Raw genomic sequence first — 25,751 nt, forward strand, 5'->3', positions numbered from 1 at the left:
CGAGCCCCAAACGCTTGAACATGTATCCAATAAGTTAACCAAGGCAGCAGCCTATATTCACGGGACTAAAGAGACGTACCAAAGAGTGTCCCAATATTTGCTCGAGTCAGACAAGCTGCTCATCCCACAAGTTTGGGAAGCAGAGGCACCGTTATCGATGTGTTGTTTTGAGAAGGTCTAACATTGTCTGTGCACTGTAACATGATCCGCCATGGGACAGGCACTGAGAATAGTACTAATGCCCTCAGTTGGCTGCCGTTGCCCACCACTGGAAACAGCGCAGCCTGCAGACCCACTCCCGGTCATGGAAGTGCTAGAAAGCGAGGGGTCAACCATAATGGCCCCTCCAGTTTAGGACCTGGACCAGCCAGGATCCCACGTTACTGCCAGTCAAAGGTGAACTGTTAGATGGGATGTTGCAAAGACGAAAGGCCCATCCCAACGTTGCAAAGTAAGGCAGGGTGGCTACACACAGTCGGTGGTCCGTGGCCCCCATACCACGGTCCAGGATCCATGGGGACCACTAGGCCTCCCCCCACTACCGAAAGTCTCAAGGCCATTGCTGTCATCCTGGGCTTGCTAGACCTTAGGGTAAGCGACAATAGTCCGGAGCAGGCAGCCCAAATCACTAAACCAAGCACCACGCTGTCACGGTAGACTCTCTACAGACCCGGCTACCGGTTATCCCGGGTGCTACACAGTCACCAGATAGAATCACTCAGAACCGAGCCTTCCGCATGCCACCAGCAGAGAATACACCATGTTTGCACGGCCCCTCCACACAACATCAGAATAAGTGATGTAGACTATGTTCAGGGCCCCAGTTGGGCCGCTAGCACCACATTAGCCATGAGGGGGAATGGTGTATATGTGATGAAAACGGAGCATTTGATTGTGAAACCATGTACTGGGCTAACGCGTAAAGCATTTGGACCAGACCAAACTGCAAACTACAGATAACCAGACGCCACTGTGAAAGGACCTGGCCCCCAGCGACCCAATCGACGTCACCGTCAACCATGAGGATGAACCCACCATGTCAGGACTTTGGCCCAGGGACGTGGGGCGCCAGGTCGCCTCAACTTGCAAATAACTGGCACATAAGACTTTGGAGGGGGAGTGCTGCTATGTATGTATGTAAACCTCACCAAAATGTAAGACTTGCCACTAGGGGGCACACCTGTGGGAAACCTAAGGGTCACTTGTGCACCCTGGGGCAAGCAGGTGTAAAAGGTGATTCACAATGCTGCTTCTCCACTCTGGAGTCTGAATAAAGAGACCAAGGTCACAACAGTTTGAGCTTGCAATACAGTCCTGTGGATTTATTCTGAACACAATAGCATCTATTTCCCCCTGATCTTTGGGGAAACCAGTGACATGATCGAATGAAATAGCCCTTTCATGCTGCTGCCTAGGAGCCATCCCAAATGAATTTGCTAGCTTTCCAGAAGATGGTACCAATGTCATGGTGCTGTGTGGCAGGTCTGCAGCCACATTCCTCTCTCTCACCTATGGTGGAAGCTTGACCCAGAAGTAAGGCAGCTTAGGATATGGGAACAATCCAAAGGATTTCATAATGCTGGAATGGTCGTACTTTTTCATAGAGATTTAAAAATTATTTGGGGTAAATTTTCATCTTGAACCAGGCTATTGAATTCAGTGAAAATCAAGTGGGGTTCTATGACAGGCAGGCAATCTGCTCAGCTGGATTATTCTTAGGTGGCGGAGATGAAAATTTGCCTCTACAACCTCTACAACTGCTAAACTAATATTCTGCATGCAACATATAACATTAATATAAAATGATTCAGACTGGAGATCATATCCTGTTTCCCTAGTTACTCAGCTGCAGGGGGGAGAAAAATAAGCCATCACTGTGCAGATGATTACATTAAGCAAGGCAGCTTTTTAATTGTTAAATCGCTCTGTCGCCTTAGCAACACTGGACGCATAAAAAGTAATGGAATCCTGATTCCCTGCATTACTAAGACAGTAATGAAAAGGATATATCAGATAAGATATTCCCGTCATTTAATTATCATCTGAATACAGCATCCACTTGACCCTTCTGGAGAAAAATCCTGGAAGTGGCAGCAGAGGCTGGGGAGCTATGTATCCCACCCAGAATCTGCAGGAAACAAGAAGGCAATCTGGGCAGGATGTCACAGGATATAAGGCTATGGCACTGACTGGATTTAGGATGAGCTAGATCAATTGTTAAACTTGTATTACAAAATCATTGTTTGGAAAGATGAAGTTATATTTTATACATTCTCAATTTCAAACGAAAATGAAGAAAGAATGGCTTTACAATACAATTAGTCTGACAGAATCTTTGTCACAGGAGTTTTTGTGATTTCAGGTCAAAGTGGACTGCAATTTTATATTCTTTTCAATTAAGATGTTTGCTTACTTTTGATCAAAGGCATACAGTCTTCATCACACATATTTAACTCATAATAGCATCAAGAACCTATCACATGTTTGGCAGTGACAACACAGCTAGGTTTATTTACCATTTTATGTTAATCCTTTGAACTATTAAACATCACGCAAGCTGTATTTACTGGAACTAAGCTGTTTGCCTTGTTCATTTGCATTCAATTGCAGAAATATTTGCAGTCGTTAAAAGGAAAGAATTTCAAGGCAATTCCACACATCAATTCGGGTCAGTGTTTTTGCAATGCCAATCTTATCCCTGTGGTTCAAGTGGGCATTAGAGAACCCACAGCATCATTTGAAGAACAGAAGTTTGTTCTCTCTATGCACTGGCCAAATCCTTCCCTAAATCAACAGTGCCAAAACAGATTAACAAGTCATTCATTCCATTGCTGTTTGTGGGATCCACTCAGCAAAACATGGCTTCCACATTTGCCTCCATAACAAGGCACTGCAATTCAAAGTAATTTGCTGTAGGTGAAGTGCTTTGAGATGTTTCTGAGAGGGCTATATAAATACAAGTCTTGTTTACCTTAATATAAATTCCCCATGGAAAATAAATATTGTTATGAGAACAGTTAGAAAGTAGAATTTACAGAACCATAGAACATTTCTTCACAGTATCCTCTAAATCAGTAAAATAACTTTGCAAATGTATAAAGATAATTTTAAATGGCTTTTTCATGTCATTCCTGATTGCTGATAATTTTACTAACTAAATACTGCAGCAATTGTTTTCTGTCCCAACGTGACACAATTGCAATTGAAATATTTGTATTTTGGTGGAAAATGACCAGTGCATGTTGCGTGCAGTTTTTTTGTTAAACTAGTCCATCATATGGGATATATCATTCATCATTATAAATATTAAACAGGGACTTGAGCAACCCCATTTTAAAAAAAATCTACTGTTGGGAAAATCACCTTGTCCTTTGTAAAAATATTACCACACTAATTCCTAAACCAAGTATAGGATGTACAGAATGTCATTTTTTGGCTCCATTTATGTTCATGAATGTAAACAATGAGACCGTTTTTCAGAGCTAGGTGGGAATGTAAGTTGTGAGGAGGATGCAAAGAGGCTTCAATGGGATATAGACAGGATAAGTAAGTGGACAAGGACATGGGAAATTGAATATAATGTGGAGAAATGTGAAGTTATCCACTTTGGTAGGAAAAATAGAAAAGCAGAGTATTTTTTAATTGGTGAGAGATTGGGAAATATTGGTATTTAGAGGGACCTGCGTGTCCTTGTACACAAATCACAGAATGTTAACATGCAGGTACAGCAAGCAATTAAGAATGTTGGCCTTTATTCCAAGAGGATTTGAGCATAAGAGTAAAAACATCTTACTGCAATTATAGAGGGCCTCAGTGAGACCACACCTGGAGTATTGTGTACAGTTTTAGGCTCCTTACCTAAGGAAGGATATACTTGCCATAGAGGGAGTGCAAAAAAGGTTCACCAGACTGATTCCTGGGATGGGGGATTGTCCAATGTGGAGAGATTGAGTAGACTAGGCCTACATTCTCTTGTGCTTAGAAGAATCTCCAAGTTTGCAGATGACACTAAGCTGGATGGCGGTGTGAGCTTTGAGGAGGACACTAAAAGGCTGCAGGGTGACTTGGACAGGTTAGGTGAGTGGGCAAACGCATGGCAGATGCAGTATAATGTAGATAAATGTGAGGTTATCCATTTTGGGGGCAAAAACATGAAGGCATAATATTATCTGAATGGCGGCAGATTAGGAAAAGGGGAGATGCAACGAGACCTGGGTGTCATGGTACATCAGTCATTGAAAGTTGGCATGCAGGTTCAGCAGCCGGTGAAGAAGGCAAATGGTATGTTGGCCTTCATAGCTAGGGGATTTGAGTATAGGAGCAGGAGGTCTTACTGCAGTTGTACAGGGCTTTAGTGATGCGTCACCTGGAATATTGTGTTCAGTTTTGGTCTTCTAATCTGAAGAAGGATGTTCTTGCTATTGAGGGAGTGCAGTAAAGGTTCACTAGACTGATTTCAGGGATGGCGGGACTGACATATGAGGAGTGACTGGATCAACTGGGCCTGTATTCACTGGAGTTTAGAAGGATGAGAGGGGATCTCATAGAAACATATAAAATTCTGAAAGGACTGGACAAGTTAGATGCAGGAAGAATGTTCCCGATGTTGGGGAAGTCCAGAACCAGGGGACGTAGTCTATGATGTGATTGGGATTACGGAGACGTGGCTCCAGGATGAGCAGGGCTGGGAACTCAACATCCAGGGGTATTCAACATTCAGGAAGGATAGAATAAAAGGAAAAGGAGGTGGGGTAGCATTGCTGGTTAAGGAGGAGATTAAGGCAATAGTTAGGAAGGACATTAGCTTGGATGATGTGGAATCTATATGGGTAGAGCTGCAGAACACCAAAGGGCAAAAAACGTTAGTGGGAGTTGTGTACAGACCTCCAAACAGTAGTAGTGATGTTGGGGAGGGCATCAAACAGGAAATTAGGGGTGCGTGCAATAAAGGTGCAGCAGTTATAATGGGTGACTTTAATATGCACATAGATTGGGCTAACCAAACTGGAAGCAATACGGTGGAGGAGGATTTTCTGGAGTGCATAAGGGATGGTTTTTTAGACCAATATGTCGAGGAACCAACTAGGGGGGAGGCCATCTTAGACTGGGTGTTGTGTAATGAGAAAGGATTAATTAGCAATCTCGTTGTGCGAGGCCCCTTGGGGAAGAGTGACCATAATATGGTGGAATTCTGCATTAGGATGGAGAATGAAACAGTTAATTCAGAGACCATGGTCCAGAACTTAAAGAAGGCTAACTTTGAAGGTATGAGGCGTGAATTGGCTGAGATGGATTGGCGAATGATACTTAAGGGGTTGACTGTGGATGGGCAATGGCAGACATTTAGAGACCGCATGGATGAACTACAACAATTGTACATTCCTGTCTGGCATAGAAATAAAAAAGGGAAGGTGGCTCAACCGTGGCTATCAAGGGAAATCAGGGATAGTATTAAAGCCAAGGAAGTGGCATACAAATTGGCCAGAAATAGCAGCGAACCTGGGGACTGGGAGAAATTTAGAACTCAGCAGAGGAGGACAAAGGGTTTGATTAGGGCAGGGAAAATGGAGTATGAGAAGAAGCTTGCAGGGAACATTAAGACGGATTGCAAAAGTTTCTATAGATATGTAAAGAGAAAAAGGTTAGTAAAGACAAATGTAGGTCCCCTGCAGTCAGAATCAGGGGAAGTCATAACGGGGAACAAAGAAATGGCGGACCAATTGAACAAGTACTTTGGTTCGGTATTCACGAAGGAGGACACGAACAACCTTCCGGTTATAAAAGGGGTCGGGGGGTCTAGTAAGGAGGAGGAACTGAGGGAAATCCTTATTAGCCGGGAAATTGTGTTGGGGAAATTGATGGGATTGAAGGCCGATAAATCCCCAGGGCCTGATGGACTGCATCCCAGAGTACTTAAGGAGGTGGCCTTGGAAATAGTGGATGCGTTGACAGTCATTTTCCAACATTCCATTGACTCTGGATCAGTTCCTATGGAGTGGAGGGTAGCCAATGTAACCCCACTTTTTAAAAAAGGAGGGAGAGAGAAAACAGGGAATTATAGACCGGTCAGCCTGACATCGGTAGTGGGTAAAATGATGGAATCAATTATTAAGGATGTCATAGCAGTGCATTTGGAAAGAGGTGACATGATAGGTCCAAGTCAGCATGGATTTGTGAAAGGGAAATCATGCTTGACAAATCTTCTGGAATTTTTTGAGGATGTTTCCAGTAGAGTGGATAAGGGAGAACCAGTTGATGTGGTATATTTGGACTTTCAGAAGGCGTTCGACAAGGTCCCACACAAGAGATTGATGTGCAAAGTTAGAGCACATGGGATTGGGGGTAGTGTACTGACATGGATTGAGAACTGGTTGTCAGACAGGAAGCAAAGAGTAGGAGTAAATGGGTACTTTTCAGAATGGCAGGCAGTGACTAGTGGGGTACCGCAAGGTTCTGTGCTGGGGCCCCAGCTGTTTACACTGTACATTAATGATTTAGATGAGGGGATTAAATGTAGTATCTCCAAATTTGCGGATGACACTAAGTTGGGTGGCAGTGTGAGCTGCGAGGAGGATGCTGTGAGGCTGCAGAGCGACTTGGATAGGTTAGGTGAGTGGGCAAATGCATGGCAGATGAAGTATAATGTGGATAAATGTGAGGTTATCCACTTTGGTGGTAAAAACAGAGAGACAGACTATTATCTGAATGGTGACAGATTAGGAAAAGGGGAGGTGCAAAGAGACCTGGGTGTCATGGTACATCAGTCATTGAAGGTTGGCATGCAGGTGCAGCAGGCGGTTAAGAAAGCAAATGGCATGTTGGCCTTCATAGCAAGGGGATTTGAGTACAGGGGCAGGGAGGTGTTGCTACAGTTGTACAGGGCATTGGTGAGGCCACATCTGGAGTATTGTGTACAGTTTTGGTCTCCTAACCTGAGGAAGGACATTCTTGCTATTGAGGGAGTGCAGCGAAGGTTCACCAGACTGATTCCCGGGATGGCGGGACTGACCTATCAAGAAAGACTGGATCGACTGGGCTTGTATTCACTGGAGTTCAGAAGAATGAGAGGGGACCTCATAGAAACATATAAAATTCTGACGGGGTTCGACAGGTTAGATGCAGGAAGAATGTTCCCAATGTTGGGGAAGTCCAGAACCAGGGGTCACAGTCTAAGGATAAGGGGTAAGCCATTTAGGACCGAGATGCGGAGGAATTTCTTCACCCAGAGAGTGGTGAACCTGTGGAATTCTCTACCACAGAAAGTTGTTGAGGCCAATTCACTAAATATATTCAAAAAGGAGTTAGATGAGGTCCTTACTGCTAGGGGGATCAAGGGGTATGGCGAGAAAGCAGGAATGGGGTACTGAAGTTGAATGTTCAGCCATGAACTCATTGAATGGCGGTGCAGGCTAGAAGGGCCGAATGGCCTACTCCTGCATCTATTTTCTATGTTTCTATGATAAGGGGTAAGCCATTTAGAACTGAGATGAGGAGAAACTTCTTCACTCAGAGAGTTGTTAACCTGTGGAATTCCCTACCACAGAGAGTTGTTGATGCCAGTTCATTGGATATATTCAAGAGGAGTTAGATATGGCTCTTACTGCTAAAGGGATCTAGGGGTATGGAGAGAAAGCAGGAAACAGGTACTGAGGTGAATGATCAGCCATGATCTTATTGAATGGTTGTGCAGGCTCAAAGGGCCGAATGGCCTACTCCTGCACCTATTTTCTATGTTTCTATGTTTCTATGAATGAGAGGTGATCTCATTAAAACATACAAAATTCTTACAGCGCTTGACAGGATAGATTCAGGGCGGATGTTTTCCCTGGCTGGGGAGTTTAGAACCAGGAGTGTCAGTCTCAGAATAAGTGGTCAGCCACTTTGGACTGAGATGAGGAGAAATCTCTTCACTCAGATGGTTGTGAATCTTTGGAATTCTCTACCCGTGAGGGCAGTGGAAGCTCAGTCATTGAGTATATTCAAGACAGAGATCGCTAGATTTTTGGATATTAAGGGAATCAAGAGATATGGGGATAGCGTAGGCAAGTGGAGTTGAGGTAGAAGATCTTTATTGATCTCATTGAATGGCGGAGCAGGCTCGAGGGGCTAAATGTCCTCCTCCTGCTCCTGCTTCTTATGTTCTTATGTTCTTAGGATATAACTAAATTTTTGTACAAAATGCAATAACTACTGAAATCTTACTAAATTGTATTGTTTGCTTTAAATGTCCATGTGGAACAAACTTGAGCAAATTCAATAAAATGTGTTTAAATAAAGCAGTCTGCGAGATTGGAATTTAAGATTAAACATCTTTAGTGATAATTAAAGATGTAACTTTCTCAGATTGCCATCCATATTGTAATAAAACTTATTGGCCCGGATTTTGTGGTCAGCGGCGAAGTGACGCCGTTCACCGCTGACCTCGAGAAAAGCTGCCCACCAAGATCTTGCGATCTCTGTGGCCTTGATTTCACTTTTCCTGATGTTAACTTAATTCTTACAGCAACATTAAGAGATCTCCAGTGTCCAGCAACAGTGATGTCATCAAGCAGGCTGAGCAGCCAATCACATTAAAGAATTCTCACAGACAGCAAACCAGGAAGTAAAAAGCAGTGATTATTCTTCACCCTTTTAATCATTTTACAGAAAGCAATATAAAGTTTGGGGCATACACATGGGATTAAGGTAGAAGTCAAAATATCATAAACAAACTTAAAAAAATATATTTTAAATCTATGGATTTTGATGTTCCACAAATATAAAATTAGTTTTTTAGGGCCAGAGAGGGTGTTCAGCAGCAATTATGGTTTAGTACGTTGTTAAAACCCAGTTATATCTCATTGAACAAGGCTTAACTTTTTTGTTGCTTTTTACAGTGAGATTAGAGCATAAAAAGTGAAAGTTCACATCAATTCAAGTGATTTGTAAGATTTCCATCAGCAAGGATTTCAACAGAGCACCATGTGTATGAGTGGGGAATCACTGACAGCAACTTCTGGATTTCCGCATTTAATTGTGCGTGATTGGACTCCAGAGTTGTTGTCAGTTTCACAGAGTAATGACAGAGAATGCTGACAGTTTCACTGTCATTACAACCACAAATTCCGGGCTGTTATCTTTAATTTTTACATTAAAAATATTGGGACTGAAATCATGCCATGTGATACCACCTTAAAGTATTTATTTGCCTTCCTTTTCTTTGTTATTTTAGGTGAGATTTTAATCTGTTTAAAATAAATTGGTAATGCCTCTGCTAAATTAGCAGAGTTAAGAATTTCAGACAAGCCTCTTAAACTAATATCTCACAACATAGTTCCAGGCCATTATGTTCTGTTATTTTGCTGAGTGTGGAACAAAGTAATCAGTCACATTGCGTTTAACATTTAAATTTTTTTGGCAAACCTTGTACTCACTGAAGTGAATGATAGTGCTGGGATTGTAATTCTTTTCCATTAGTCCATTGTCAGTATTGAGTACTCCTCTGTCAAGTTAACATGATTCGGATGCAGTGTAAAGTTCAATCTAGCTACCTGATAATATGCCTTAACTCTAAACGTACAAATGTGTACATTTCCATTTCACATACAGATCATCCTTGAGCCCTCCCTGAGAGGCACAGCTAAAGTTATGCTTATGCTAGATTGATATGGTTCAAATTTATTTCATGGAGGACTCTTCATCTGATTTTTTTGGTCTGAGGTGAATTTAAATCCTGATTTCAGGATGCTCAACTATTACACCATCCAATACTCACAGGGAAATCTTAACTCTCCTCAAACGGCAGGTAAGGAGCAAGGGAACAGTTAAAATGGCATGGTTCCTATTCCCGCTTTGTTTCCACCGATCTGAGATTTGACTGCTGCTGGTTTTGGCGGATTAGTAAATGGAAATCAGGGTCCCATGAATGGGGCACCAGGTGAATCTGTCGGGAGGTCAGTGAGTCCCACTAATGTAAGTTTATGGGGTCTGAAGAAGCAGGAGTGGTCCTCTGCTACCTGGGCTCGCCCTCCTCTTCTCTCAGAAGACCCTTGCAACAACCACCCCTCAGACCTATCTTGCTGTCAGTAGTCTTCTCCTGATGCTGGCGGGTAGCCTCCAGGTCATCCGACTTTCATCCTCCCCCACTGATCAACTGTCACTTTCCACCAGAAACCGCCAAGCAGCTGTCCAGCAGTAATTCAAATGAGGCCCGACAATTAAAATCTATCTGGTGTCCAACTTATACTCCTGGATGCCGGCTGGGAGTTAAATTTTGGTTCTTTAAGTTCAATATGCAGTTCTTAAGTTTCATCATTTTAATTGTTTAGTTCAAAATTATGTAAAATTTACATTCTGAATGTTTCATAAAATCTCTGGAGTAACATGTAGCTCTTTAACCTGGCAGGCAAAAGGTCATTTTTAATCCTTCAGCTTTCTTGCACTGATGTAAATAAACTTCCTTCTTACTCTTTAACTAAAATCTTATGTTTTTAAAACTATCCTCAATATTTTGGTTTTATTAGCAGGGTGACTGGTTTACAATGACTAAATAAGTCAAAGTCTGTTTTTATTACATGGATTTCCAGGATATTTTGGGGATCTTGCAAATCCTTACTCTCTTCTGTGAAACCACAAATCAGTGGCCTTGGTTATGATTTATATTGTGCACCACTATATGGAAGTTGAGCATTTAGAATTCTGCTTTAAGTTGTGGGCAGCTATGGAATTTGTTCATGAATTTTGGATGATCTGAAGCTCGGATTATAGTGAGTTAAAACCTGAAAACTGGCAATCTACCAAACTAGTGGCCTGAATATTTCCCCACAATTTTACACCCATGACTACCATTCCCACTGAGTCAATCTTAAATATAGGACCTGGAGGAACATCATATATTTTGCAATGTAAATTCCATGCACTCCAAATTCTGAGCATTAAAAAACAGAGCTAAACATGTTCTGGATTCCTAAATGCATTTAAAAAAAAATAAATGCAAGTCTTTCTTATTAGAAATAAAACTGAAATCTCCTTAATATTTTTATTTTGGTGCAGAAATGCGACTGTAGTTTTCAACAGATTAATGAGCTGCACTCATGTTTCCAAAGGCAACCATTTTTTTTAAATTGAGGCTATCTCTTGGCAAGAGGAAGAAAAAATGAATATTTCAATCTCCACAACTAAAGGATCACCAGTATCTAGTCAGAAAAGCTTGAAAATGAGTTATGGTCAGCCTTATGAATGGAGAGAGGCTTATATCAAACTGCTGGCTAAAATGTTATTTTCCACATTAAAAATTCATACATTTATATAAGTTTTAAATAAATGATGTTTCCATGACCCCAACAGTTATTGAGATATGAACTCATCCATATAAATCTCGGGCCACGTATCTACGTACCAGAAAAGTATTGAGCGTGCAGCTTGATCTGGAGGTTGAACTTTACAAGACCTAACACTCTATAAACTTCCCTCAGAGATAGCAATTAAATTCTAGTAGACCTCAGGCTTCTACTTATTTACAGTAACTGAACTTTATGGTTTTAAAGGAACAACCAAACTTAAATACAGCCCCACTTTAGTGGCAGAATTACATATATTGCCTTGTATGTTGTAATGGTCACATCATTATAAATCAGCTGGACATCCAACTTAGCGTGAGCATTACCACAGGAGAGCCATTAGTATGCATAGGATATACGGCACAGAAATAGGCTATTCTGCCCAACTAGTCCATGCATTAGAATCTTGCATCCTATTATTATACTAATTATTGCACAGTTTATTAATTAATGACAAGTACTAATGTTTTATTACACTTTTTGTTCCGTAAAGGACATATTTGGTTATAAGACCAGCCGCTGCCGCAGAGCTCTGTATGTCGTGGGAACTGTCCTAACCTGTGGATTTCTGCTGCTTGTGTTTTACTGGAGGCCTGAATGGGATGTCTGGGCTAAATGTGTTCAGTGCACCCTGCAAGAGGCAGACATTGTTCTGCTTAGAACAACAGTAAGTGTTACCCTGATCCATAATAAAATAGTATTTAACTTAAAAACTTCTTTTAAGGTGACCCAGATTTGGAGATTTTGAAACTGAAATGCATCTGCAGCCTATTCAATGAACTATCAGCACAAGCCTGCAACAACTACAAACAATTATTTTCCTCTGATGAAATGGGAAAGCCTGCTTTAGGTCACACAATTTTGAGGAAGAGTAAATTGATGACTTCTAAGTTTTTCTCACTGACCTTTGTCTCAAAATCATATTTGATTTAATATATTTACATTATACAACCATTCCAAGAAGGAGAGGTAATACCTTTATCTTCATCATCATCATCATAGGCAGTCCCTCAGAATTGAGGAAGACTTGCTTCCACTCTTAACATGAATTCTTAGGTGGCTATACAGTCCAATACGAGAACCACAGTCTTTGTCACAGGTGGGACAGAAAGTCGTTGAGGGAAGGGGTGGGTGGGACTGGTTTGTCGCATGCTCTTTCCGCTGTCTGCACTTGATTTCTGCATGCTTTCGGCGACGAGACTCAAGGTGACCAGCGCCCTCCTGGATGCGCTTCCTCCACTTAGGGCGGTCTTTGGCCAAGGTCTCCCAGGTGTAAGAGGGGATGTTGCACTTTATCAGGGAGGCTTTGAGGGTGTCCTTCTAATGTTTCCATTGCCCACTTTTGGCTCGTTTGCCGTGAAGGAGTTCCAAGTAGAGCGTTTGCTTTGGGAGTCTCGTGTCTGGCATGCAAACAATGTGGCCTGTCTAGCGAAGCTGATCCAGTGTGGTCAGTGCTTCGATGCTAGAGATTTTGGCCTGGTCGAGGACACTAATGTTGGTTCGTCTGTCCTCCTAGGGGATTTGTAAGATCTTGCGGAGACATCGTTGGTGGTATTTCTCCAACGACTTGAGGTGTCTACTATACATGTTCTATGTTTCTGAGCCATACAGGAGGGCGGGTATTACTACAGCCCTGTAGACCATGAGCTTGGGGAGCAGTTCTGAGGGCCTGGTCTTCATACACTCTTTGCTTCAGGCGGCCGAAGGCTGCACTGGCGCACTGGAGGCGGTGTTGGATCTCATCGTCAATGCCTGCTCTTGTTGATAGGAGGCTCCCGAGATATGGTAAGTGGTCAACATTGTCCAGGGCCACGCCGTGGATCTTGATGACTGGGGGACAGTGCTGTGCGGTAAGGACAGGCTGGTGGAGGACCTTTGTCTTGCTGATGCTTATTGTAAGGCCCATGTTTAGGCTTCTTGTGCCAGCAGTCCTTCAAAATCAAGCACAACAGTTTTATAGCCATTTTTGTGGGCCCAGCAAGAGCATTAATGTTGCTCCTGGCCCACAACTATTGAACTGCCCAATATTTGACTCTCTGGGCCCTTCCCCAGGATCACCTCTCTCCTTAAATTAACTCGACTGGCTCAGCTCCACAGAGGGGTTGCCGTCCCCCCCAACCTCAACTCAGCCATTTGGCAGCTCATCGCATATCGGTCTCTGAGTGCTTTCATCAGGAAGCTTGCTCCACTGCCTTCCTCCTGATAAAGGGAGTCACCAAAAAATCAGTCCTAATGTTGTTAAAGAAGCACAGTCTACATGCAAAAGTGTTGATAAATCTTTTCTCATTTGGTTTGAAACATGAGATGCAAGGATATAAATCACATTATATATCTGTTACCGTGCCAAAATGATATATTTTATTCTGGCTCTTCTCCTCCCGTAAACATTGTTATCCGGCAATGAAAAAACACGTGAGTATCCAGAGAAATTTAATATGGTCTTGTCAGTGGCCTTGTGAAGTGAGAATTGCTCTGGGCATCTTATCAAAGAACTTACAATTCTGAAAGTCTTGTGAGAGTAGCTATTTAGTTGAGTGAATGACAGAATTTGATACTGTAATTGTAAAAAATGTTGGCAAGTAAAATTGGGAGAAACACAAAGATGTTTTATAAATACATTAAGAGCAAGAGGATAACTAGAGAAAGAATGGGACTTATTAGAGACCATAAAGAAAATCTGTGTGAGGAGGTAGAAGATGTGGGTATGATTCTTAATTAATGCTTTGCCTCTGTTTTCACAAAAAAGAGGGGCAATGCAGACTTTGCAATGAGGAAGGAGGAGTGTAAAATATTAAACAAGATAAACATAGTGAGAGAAGAAGTATTAAGGGGCTTAGCAGCTTTGAAAGTGGATAAATCCCCAAGCCTGGATGAAATATATCCCAGGCTGTTAAGAGCAGCAAAAGAGGAAATAGCAGAGGCTCTGACCATCATTTTCCAGTCCTCTCTGGCTACAGGTGTGGTGCCAGTTGACTGGAGGATAGCTAATGTTGTACCTTTGTTTAAAAAAGGAGAAAGGAATAGACTGAGTAATTACAGGCCAATCAGCCTAATCTCAGTGGTCGGAAAATTATTGGAAAAAATCCTGAGGGACAAGATAAATCTTCATTTGGAAAAACCTGGATTATCAAGGACAATCAGCATGAATTTGTTAAGGGAAGGTCGTGTCTGACTAACTTGATTGAATTTTTCGAGGAGGTAACCAAGAGGGTTGATGAGGGCAGTGAGTATGATGTAGTGTATATGAATTTTAGCAAAGCTTTTGATAAGGTCCCACATAGCAGACTAGTCATGAAAGTAAAAGCCCATGGGATACAGGGCAAAGTGGCAAGTTGGATCCAAAATTGGCTCAGAGGCATAAAGCAAAGGGTAATGGTTTTTGGGTGATTTTGTGACTGGAAGGTTGTATCCAGTGGGGTTTGAAGGGCTCAGTGCTGAGTCCCTTGCTTTTTGTGGTATATATCAATGACTTGGACTTGAATGTTGGGGGTATGATTAAGAAGATTGCAGATGACCCTAAAATAGGCTGTGTGGTTGATAATGAAGAAGAAAGCTGCAGACTGCAGGAATATATCAATATACTGGTCAGGTGGGCAGAACAGTGGCAAATGGAATTCAATCTGGATAAGTGTGAGGTAATGCATTTGGGGAGGCCTAACAAGGCAAGAGAATACACATTAAATGGTACAACACTGAAAAGTGTAGAGGAACAAAGGGACCTTGGAGTGAAGTTCCACAGATCCCTGAAGTTAGCAGGCCAGGTAGATAAGGTGGTTAAGAAGGCTAATGGAATACTTGCCTTTATTAGTCGAGGCATGGAATACAAGAGCAAGGACGTTCTGCTTGAACTGTATTAAACACTGGTTAGGCTGCAGCTAGAGAACTGTGTGCAGTTCTGGTCACCACATTACAGGAAAGATGTGGGCCTGGAAATCCCCGCCTCCCCGGGTCCGTATGAAGTTTCTACGGACCCGGCAAGACATCGGAAAAGCGGGTTTTCAGCACACAATTCGCATGCGCTAAAAACCGCTTTTCCGATCTGTGGAGCTTGACAAATGATCCCTATCTCTGGAGCAAGGACATTTGCTTGGACAAGATTGCGGTGTTTACCCATATCTTGCCCAGCAAATGTCGTTAAAATTCTTGTGCCTCAAAAAGCAGGCGCATAACCTACTTTTACAGGCGTAAGTGTTTAAAAACATACAAAAATATAATTAAATTAAATTAAGAAAACACATTTTGTTGTAAAAAAACACCCTGCCCATTACGTTACATTTATTTTTAACCATAATTAAAAAAACTTTTTAAAAACTCAGAATTTATTTTTTCTATAAGATATTTATTAACTTTAATTTTAATTATGTGAGGTCTGTTTTTTATTTTTTATTATATGTTTAGTGTGTTTATTTTTTTTTCCCCATTAATAGCAATGAGAACTTGTAGATACGGAGTTCTCATTGCTATTAATGGGAAAGCTGTGGAATACAGTTCCTGCTTGGCTGAGCAGTCACACATGACTACATCTTCTGCGTGGGAACCTGGAGGACAGGAGCACGCTTCACAACGCGGGAAGAGAAGGCCTCCCCACTGGAATTGCAGGCTCCTCCTGGAACACCAGGTACTTTCGTAGAAATGTTTCAGGTCGGAGGCAATTGCCCGCGGGAAGCCTCCGACCACGATTTCAGTTCCGTGATTGCACTGGAAAGGAAGCAGAGGAGATTTACAAGAATATTGCCTGGACTGGAGAATTTTGTCTATGAGGAAGGATTGGAGATGCTGGGTCTGTTTTCTTTGGAACAGAGGAGGCTGAGCGGAGACCTGATTGAGGTGTATAAAATTATGAGAGGCCTGGATAGAGTGGATAGGAAGGACCTGTTACCCTTTGCAGAGGAGTCAATAACCAGGGGGCATAGATTTAAAGTAATTGGGGGGAGGTATAGAGGAGATATGAGGGGAAATGTCTTTACCCAGTGGGTGGTGGGGGTCTGGAACTCACTGTCTGAAAGGGTGGTAGAGGCAGAAAGCCTCACTTACATTTAAAAAATACTTGCACATAAAATGCCGTAACCTACAGGACTACAGACTAAGAGTTGGAAAATGGGATTAGGCTGGATAGATCTTTATACGCTGGCACGGACAAGATGGGCCGAAGTGGCCTCCTTCCGTGCTGTAAATTTCTATGGATTCTATGAATTACAAAGTTGAACTACACAAAATTATATTATTGAGGACTTTTCTTTTTAGAGCCAGTGCTGGGTCATTTGTAGATGACTACATAGTGGAAGAGTAGATAGCAAAGGCATTGGGAGTGGCCAGGAAGTAAAGTGGGCACAGGAAGTGTCGTGTATGTAACATACAAATCATTGACTCCACACGGTCTGGTGTTGATCTAACTGCTGTGACCTTAGTCCTTTATTGAACAGCACCTGAGTGCTTCACAGGTGTGGTGGGCAGCCTTTTATACTGCCTCGTGCAGGTACTTTTAGGTCTCTCACCACAGCGCCCTCTATGGTGCACCATTGTACTTATCGTACATTGCATGTACCAGAGCAATACACAACATCAATGGCCCCCCCCCCAATTCAAAAATCCGTTGCTTGAATCCCCTAAATCAAAAAATGCATTGGCCCATTGGTAATGTTGGTCACGGATCTGCGTCCCTGAATTTAAACACAGTGACCATTCAGCATTGAAATATTGACACTTGTCGTAATTTGCAATTCATGTCCATTATTTTAAACACAGTGACCACCCAACATTAAAATATTATTTCTTGTCATAAATCCATCATCCGACATTCACACAACAGACTTAGACTCGCTCTAGCCTTACAAAAGTCCAAAAGTCTTTATGTGGGGACCGCAGTGGTGTGAGGCCCTTTGAAGACTCCCGGGAGCATTTCCATTTTAAGACGCCATCTTGTGGCTCCCACTAGGCTTCCTTTGGGTGCCGCCATCTTAGGAGTTCTGCTGGCCGAGAAAGAAGAAGAAACAAGGAAGGAGGGAAAGGGAAAAAGCAAAACGGCCCAGATCAATCCCTCTTGCAGCAGTGGCTCCCTGGACTCGATCAGTCATAGTGAGTCGCTCCATGCTTGCTGCCGCATCCGCCGCTCTGCCTCACGTCCCTCCGAGTTGTGCCCGCCGCCGCCGCCACAGCCTCCACTCCCGCCGTGGCCGCCTCTCCCGCAGCCTCCATGGCCGCCACCATCGCCTGCAGCGCCCCGCTGTCCCGCACCCCAGCAGTAGGCCCACATCTGTAACTTTGAGTGCAAACCTGTTCTTCCAGGGTCTGTTCATCTGTGGAGGCTGAGGCTGCAGGATTGCTTAGGGTCAGGAGTTCTGGGCTGCTATTGCCTGTGTGTTGATTTAGGCTGCAGCTCCAGCTTGGTTGGCGCTGCTCTTTGGGAACCCGGGGAGCAGCAGTCTGTGGAGGAGTGAATAAGTCTTCCCAGCTCACACGGTCCTTTCCCATCCATCTTCTGCCGAGGAGCGTTGGCTCATCGCCTGCAATGACCCATAAGGGTAAACCGTGCGTCTCGCCCCGTGAGATACCTGCACATCCGCTCTGCCGAGAACAGGTATTAGTTCCCTGGTGTAGGTACGCAGCTTCGCCGTGACCGGGACCAGCTTGGGTCGTGCAGCCGGGTTACCCCACAGTTTCTCAAAAGTTCTCTGACTCATCAACGACAGACCCGATCCCGTATCCACTTCCATACTCACTGGAACTCCGTCAATTTTTACTTCACTTATCACTGGGGGCGAATCGTCGGTGCACGTATACAGTCCAAGCACCTCATCTTTTTCTGCCTGCTCCTCGCTGAACAGTGGATCATCCCCCATCTCCTCAGCCACATGCTGAGTCTGATTTCTTTTACACGTATGCTGAAGGTGGCCTTTCAGGTGGCAGGTATTGCACGTATACTCCGCAAACCTGCACCGGTGAGAGCCCCATGGCTTCCTCCGCAGCGCCAGCATGGTGCTGCTTGATTGGCCCCCCCTCAGCGGACTCTGAGTTCCAGGACCCCAAGGTCCGTGCTCTCTGCCCTGGGCAGAGCCACGTTCTGCAGTTTTATCCATGGTGAGCGCTATCCTGTGGACAGTGCCTACCGGGTTCGAGACTGTGTGGATCATTTGCTTGGTGCTGCAAGTCGAGGTCACATATGCCCGGCTGATGGCGATGGCCTTTGTCAGAGTGACTTGTGGGTTCCGTGGCTAGCAGCTTGTGAAGGAGTCCCTCATGGCCAATCCCCATGATGAAAACGTCCCGCAAAGCCCTGTCAAGGTGTGCGCCAAAATCACATGGCGCTGCGAGTCTCCTGAGGTCCGCGGCATATTTGGTGACATTCTGGCCCTCGGGTCTGCAGTGATGGTAAAATTTGTATCTGGCCGTGAGGATGCTCTCCTTCGGTTTCAACTGGTCACGAATGAGTTCAGTCAACTCCTCGTATGCCTTGTCCCTGGCGCTCCCGGGTACCAGCAAATTCCTGACGAGAGAGTAAACCTCATTGCCACAACTGGAAAGCAATATCGCCTTACGCTCCCCGTCAGGTCGTTTGCTGTGAAGTAGTACTCGAGCTTTTCCGTAAAGGCCTCCCAATCATTTCCTACGGTAAAATCCTTTAGCGAGCCCAGAGTAGCCATGGTTGCATGGAGTTCGTCCACTTCCTCGTCACCAATGTCGTGTATGTAGCACACAAATCACTGACTCCACACGGTCTGGTGTTGATCTAACTGCTGTGACCTTAGTCCTTTATTGAACAGCTCCAGAGTGCTCCACAGGTGTGGTGGGCAGCTTTTTATACTGCCTCGTGCAGGTACTTTCAGGTCTCCCACCACAGCACCCTCTGTGGTGCACCATTGTACTTATCATACATTTAATGTACCAGAGCAATACACAACAGGAAGCATACCACTGCGCCAAATAATATCCATGGGCTAGGCATTACAGATCAAAACATGTGTGAGGGACATATTTCTTGCAACAGTTTGGTTTGGTTCTTTTACATTTTACTAGACAATGATACTAAATATGACCTTCTTAATTTGGTGTCAAATCTGCACACTTATGATTGTGAAAAGGCATGTTTGCAATAGATAATGTAATAATGTTCAATGTTCAGGGATCAGCTATTGCCATTGTGTAGCTGTCCTTTCTCTGGATCTGGTCAGGGCCCCTGTCTGGCTCGGGCCCCTTGAAATTGCATGGGTTGCACAGTCTTAACACTACCCCTGAAAACATACTGAGCATCCTGCTGGACGTCACTGAGGAGGAGTGACTCATGACGTTCGAACTCAACAAAGACATCATTGCTGACTTATACTACTTGCTGTACCAGGACCTACAGGTGCGGCCAGTTATCAGGACTCCTCCATCTTCAAAAGTAAAGGTAATCCATCGGTTGTGTTCTGCCCTGGGGCAGGTCCGAACTGAAGTCTCACACGTGAGACTCTTGAGCTATTTACTAGAGAAGAGTAGCTGAGGTGGTTTCCCGTTGTCTCCCTCACGGTTTTTATCTTCAGAGAACCTTTTCATAGTTGGGCTGCAACCATGGTTAAAGAGCCGCACCTAGGCTTTACGATGGGGGCGGGGGGAGGGAGGGCACCTACACCCATTGGATGCAAGTATACCCACTGGACATCAACCCAGTATTCAGAGCTGGCATTCTGGTCTCCTTTGCTGTGGCTATCTGGCACGGTGCCCGAACCTAACCCTTCTGACTAAGAGGCAGGAATACGTCTACTGAGCTAGTGGTCACTCTATTAGTAAATGTAACAACAGCTTTGAAATTCTATGCTACTGGCTTCTTTCAGGCATTCACTGCAGATATATGAAAAATCAGTTGGTTAACTATAAACTGCTACTTCAAGAAGGTGATTGAACCTCTGTACAGGAAGGCAAGCATGCACTTCAGTTTCAGCTGTGACCACCACCAGCAGCAACAAAGCCAACTGTTGTTCCATAGGGCTGTGATGCACTGCAAGGTGAGGGGCACAATAGACTGCACACAGGCAGCAACACAGGTGTGCACAAGTTGGCAATTTACAGGAAGCACTAGGGTTACTATTCCAGCAATACGGTGATGGTATGTGACAATCACCTCAGAGTCCTTCATTTTTGTTTTACCGACAATTTCCTATGATTTTTTAGAATATAAGAACATAAGAATTACGAGCAGGAGTAGGCCATTTGGCTCCCCGAGCCTGCTCTGCCATTCAAAAAGATCATGGCTGATCTGATCCTGGCCTCAACTCCACTTCCCTGCCCGCTCCCCATTACCCTTGACTCCCTTATCGTTCAAAAATATGTCTATCTGTCTATCAATATTTTATTGATAGTCTCGATGTATTGGGGCTGATTTTCAAGTGGAGCATATGTCAGGCGAGTGGTGGGCAGGGCATGTGGTGCATCCGCCTGAAGGAACTGGTGTGGTGCCCTTGCAATTGTCACGATCCAGCTGAATTTAAATTCATTTTCAGAGCTGCCAGCATGTGGCACACTCCCCATAGACAGGCCACTGATTATAAGGGCTGGAAATCTACTGGGGCGGCTGCTATTCAAAGGCCTTAAAATAATACCTTAAAGGGAGATGCGTTTTATCGTGAGAGGCAGTGACCAGCACGATTGTGCAGCAGAAGGCAAAATGAATTCCAACAGGGTCTCTGAGGTTCTCTGATGCAGTGTTGGAAATGTTGATTAAACATATGAACATATGACCATACGAACAATGACGGACAATGAACAAGTGACCAACAGGAATGAGGTTCTCTTCCCATCTGATGGGCAATGGATATCAAGATAAATCAATCAACAGACATGGAGAGAAGTGACAGAAAATGTCAGTGTCAGCAGCATTGTCCCCAGGACCTGACTGCAGTGCAGACAAAAATAATGATCTCACTAGGACCACAAGGTAGGACCCCCCTTCACATATTTCATACTCTGTGCACAGCGTACTTTAGGACCCTACTTTAACCTCAGTGCTATCAATCCTTCCCGACCCTAGATATCCTCAAGGCAGCATGAAACACTTCATTGCACATTCTTTCTGCTTAAACTCGGACCCTCAAAGCTTGCTATTGCTCTCACAACTACTTCTCTCTCTTGGCTTCGCTTGCTGCTTCTTCCTGTCATCACGAACACTACGCTGATCTGCCTCAGACATCTTTAAACCACTTAAATAGAGACATATTAATCCACTTCCATTCTTCTTATAAGAGAAGCTGACACACAACAGTAGAGAGAGGTCTCCATCAACATCACTGGAAGGGAGAGGACACTCAGTATTGGAGATCAGGCACAGTTTAGGCATCTTTCCTTTTATCTTTCTACTCAACTCTCTCAGTCCCACACTCACACAATCAAACACTTAGCATGACAACCTTGTGTACATTGCACTTGCCCTCACCTGCTACCACTTACCCATGCCATATGCTAACTCCTGTCCCTCTCCCCTTTGTCTAGGTCCATCAGATGACTTAGGCATTGCAGTTACACAGACTAAGGAGGAGAATCCTCCAGAAGATGCACTGTCAATATCTCTCGCCCTTCCAAGCACTAGCATAGAAATTGGCACCCCATGTGACATAGGTCCCACGTTAGAGGGATCTGCATTGGACGATTCATAAGCACAAGTGAAAAGGAGCAGGTACAGGTGGAAAGAACAGTCCAGGAAACAGCTCTGTTAAAGAGGACAGAGAAGCTGGGGTAGAATTTCTGTGGCAGTTCTTCAGAAGATTGACAGAAAACCTGCAGAATTGGCATTAGTGGCTGTTTACACCATATATCTGGGGTTTCTGCTGATCTTCCATCGAAGTTATAGCAGGATATTGGAGATCTCCTTGGAAAATTTACCTTAGATGCCCAGACTTAAAGAAAAAGATGATTTCAGTGCAGCTTCAATTGTTAAATGCATTGGATTGCCTGGTAGGAAGCTTCTGCTACATGTTGGAGAATGTGGAGGAAAACAGTACAACTTGCGAGGGGTTCTGGCATATTACATCAAACTCTGCTGTTAACCATGGAATGTGTGGCCACCTCAATGGGCAGTGCTGCTGAGCCATACCTGCAGGAGTCTGTGGAATCAGTAATAGCATATCTCAGTGATGTTAATACTGGTGTCATGCAGGCTGTGGACTAAACCAGACTGAATGGTTAGGAGCTTCAGTTAGATCACGGATATCCTACAGTCTGATCTGCCACATATCAGTAAAAGCACTGAGCTGCAGCCCAGTAACAGGAGCAGTCGTACAATGGGAATGGAACATGAGGCCATCTCTGAGGATGGCAACATGTTTTGACCCTCACAACCCCCTCAACCTGCCTGGCCCGGTGCCAAAATGCTAGCTGGGTCAAACTGCCCTGGTCTGTACAATGTGCTTGACTAAGTTAGCAATGGCCCAAACACATGCACAGATTGGGTGGCGAGTCATTCTAAAATTGATCATTGTCGTTCCTGTTTTACGGCCTTGAAATGGATGCAACAATGTTGAGTTTAGGCCCCATGTGTTTATATATGCAACTGTTTACATAGGCTCCAGCTTTGGACTTGTTGTTGCAGTAGTTTCGAACACAAATCTTTCACATCTGAAACCTGGTTGTGAATTCAGCCCAAGCTGATGGGATGAAACATTTTTCTTTGTAATGCCTGTAAAAGTTCTGTATGAAATCAGTTTTTCTTTTAGCCATATGGAACAAAACTGATTGCAGTTCAACACGAATTGGCTGCGTTGCCAGCAGGGTAGCTGGCACAGAAAATAGAAATCTTCAGCTGCTTCTTGAGGTTGAGATGATGACAGGTTATTGGGACAGTTTAGAGGGAGCTTTCGTTTCATCTTCTTGTCCACTACCTTATATGTGGTGTTGATGCTGGATGTCCAAAGAGGAAGAGTTCCATTCTCCAGTACTAGCATTTTTTTTAGTTTGATATGCAGGAAATTTCAGCAACAAAATTAAATAAGTAACATTCACCAGTCTAGCAGATTTAGTTAGTTGAGCAGATTGAGCCCATCTGCACCCACTTCACACCATTCCAGGCTGAATTTAAATGAGCCTAAAATTGATGTGGCTTCAAGCTCCCTCTGCTGGCGGGAAATGAACTCACCAGAGTGGCTTCCAGCCAGAAATCCGCTCCGTTAAAACCCAGCCCCTGGATTTGATGGTGCCTTTGTGAACGAGGCTTCTAAATCTGAACCAAGTTCATTAGCAATTTGCTCCAAGCTCCATTGGTAGAATTTGAATGCACTATTAGATATCTACAAAATTAACCCACATATTTAGTAATTATGATTATTTTTGTCTTTCCTTTTTTGTTCAGGATGAATATAAAATCTGGACTAAGAAGAAGGTCATGTGGATTCACTTGTCTTTACTCAGTGACCCAGCAAGTGCTGCACAACATCAACTCCTCTCTGATGAGACGTCATTGCTGCACAGAATAATCATGAAACCTGATTTAAAAGTAAGAGCTGCCTTTCAAATTCTGCTTTTGTTTTAATAATGTAATTTATTTAGATAAAATATATCAACAGCAACATTTCTGTAGTTTTTAATTTACTTAAAACAAAAAAAATCAGAAACATTTGTATTTGTGTTTGTCTGTTTAAATGTTAAGTTTTGTTTTTCAAAATACATTTATTCTCTTGACTGATCTTCATAGGTACGGTATATTGAAATTCAAAAGATCAGGTACATCTGGGACCTTAATGAAAAGCAGTTTGTCAGAGCTGAGTAAGTTTTTGCAAATTCATCTGACTTTCTGGAATTAAGGTAATTTTAAGCTTCTTCAGATGTATTCTTTAATTCATTATTTTATTCAGAGGACTGGAAGACAGCCATTCCTGTGCTGAGATTCGTTATAAATTTGGCTCTGGATTAACAACCACAGAAGAAACTACCAGGTAGTTAGTAAAAATAATAATTTGGCTTGATAGTACATTCTGTTGGTGTGTGTGTGTATGAGACTAGTTCTGTTATTTGATTGTATGGCCAACATGCTCTGCTTGGTTGCATGTCCATTTGTAGAAAATTGCCATAAATGTAAACAGTAAATTTCTCTTTTTAAATCAAGCATTTCCGAGAAGAGATTCTTCTAATTGATTCGCTCATGATTCAAGTAAATTGAACGTCATATAAAAAATATGAAAATGTTCCCAGTGAAATTATATTAACAAATGTGTATTGGAAACTGAAATAAGTGAAAAGCCACAAAATGTTCCCTTATTTGCAATATTTTCAGAACAAACTGCAGAATTCCAAACTTCTTGGTGGTTGAATTTCCACCCCAAAAGAAGCAGAATTGGATGGGTGGGAGTGGAAATCAGGATGAGTCCCGGTTCCACCAGGTCCTCGCTCTTTTTCCACTCATCAAAATTTCTTGATGATTTGGGGTTGTGTATTAGAATGCTATGCAAATTCTAGGCAAATGCTGAAATTACCTCATACAATGTAATTATGTCCTATGATATCCCTGACATCAGTAGTGGGGAAAATGTTGGAATCAATTATTAAAGATGAAATAGCAGCGCATTTGGAAAGCAGTGACAGGATCGGTCCAAGTCAGCATGGATTATGTAAGGGAAATCATACTTGACGAATCTTCTAGAGTTTTTTGAGGATGTAACCAGCAGAGTGGACCAGGGAGAACCAGTGGATGAGGTGTATTTGGACTTTCAAAAGGCTTTTGACAAGGTCCCGCACAAGAGATTGGTGTGCAAAATCAAAGCACATGGTATTGGGGGTAATGTACTGACATGGATAGAGAACTGGTTAGCAGACAGGAAGCAGAAAGTCGGGATAAACGGGTCCTTTTCAGAATGGCAGGCAGTGACTAGTGGAGTGCCGCAGGGCTCAATGCTGGGACCCCAGCTCTTTACAATGTACATTAACGATTTAGATGAAGGAATTAAGTGTAATATCTCCAAGTTTGCAGATGACACTAAACTGGGTGGCGGTGTGAGTTGTGAGGAGGATGTTAAGAGGCTGCAGGGGACTTGGACTTAGATGAGTGGACAAATGCATGGCAGATGCAGTATAATGTGGATAAATGTGAGGTTATCCATTTTGGGGGAAAAACACGAAGGCAGAATATTATCTGAATGGCGGCAGATTAGGAAAAGGGGAGGTGCAACGAGACCTAGGTGTCATGGTTCATCAGTCATTGAAAGTTGGCATGCAGGTACAGCAGCCGGTGAAGAAGGCAAATGGTATGTTAGCCTTCATAGCTAGGGGATTTGAGTATAGGAGCAGGGAGGTCTTACTGCAGTTATACAGGGCCTTGGTGAGGCCTCACCTGGAATATTGTGTTCAGTTTTGGTCTCCCAATCTGAGGAAGGACGGTCTTGCTACTGAGGGAGTGCAGCGAAGGTTCACCAGACTGATTCCAGGGATGGCTGGACTGACATATGAGGAGAGACTGGATCAGCTGGGCCTTTATTC

The 25,751-nt window shown here is 43.4% G+C and overlaps 1 protein-coding gene across 1 annotated transcript in view; it reads left to right on the forward strand.

The window, feature by feature from the left end:
- LOC139266235 (probable cation-transporting ATPase 13A4) overlaps nt 1-25,751 on the forward strand; it is a 125,164-nt gene that overhangs the window by 6,653 nt on the left and 92,760 nt on the right. Inside the window, exons 2-6 of the mRNA XM_070884064.1 lie at nt 9,723-9,784; nt 11,812-11,985; nt 23,632-23,775; nt 23,974-24,044; nt 24,134-24,214. Of these exons, the coding sequence (XP_070740165.1) occupies nt 9,723-9,784; nt 11,812-11,985; nt 23,632-23,775; nt 23,974-24,044; nt 24,134-24,214 (532 nt within the window). The remainder of the gene's footprint in view (nt 1-9,722; nt 9,785-11,811; nt 11,986-23,631; nt 23,776-23,973; nt 24,045-24,133; nt 24,215-25,751) is intronic.

The sequence above is a fragment of the Pristiophorus japonicus genome, chromosome 6, assembly GCF_044704955.1.
Source record: "Pristiophorus japonicus isolate sPriJap1 chromosome 6, sPriJap1.hap1, whole genome shotgun sequence".
In the NCBI taxonomy this organism is placed as follows: domain Eukaryota; kingdom Metazoa; phylum Chordata; class Chondrichthyes; family Pristiophoridae; genus Pristiophorus; species Pristiophorus japonicus.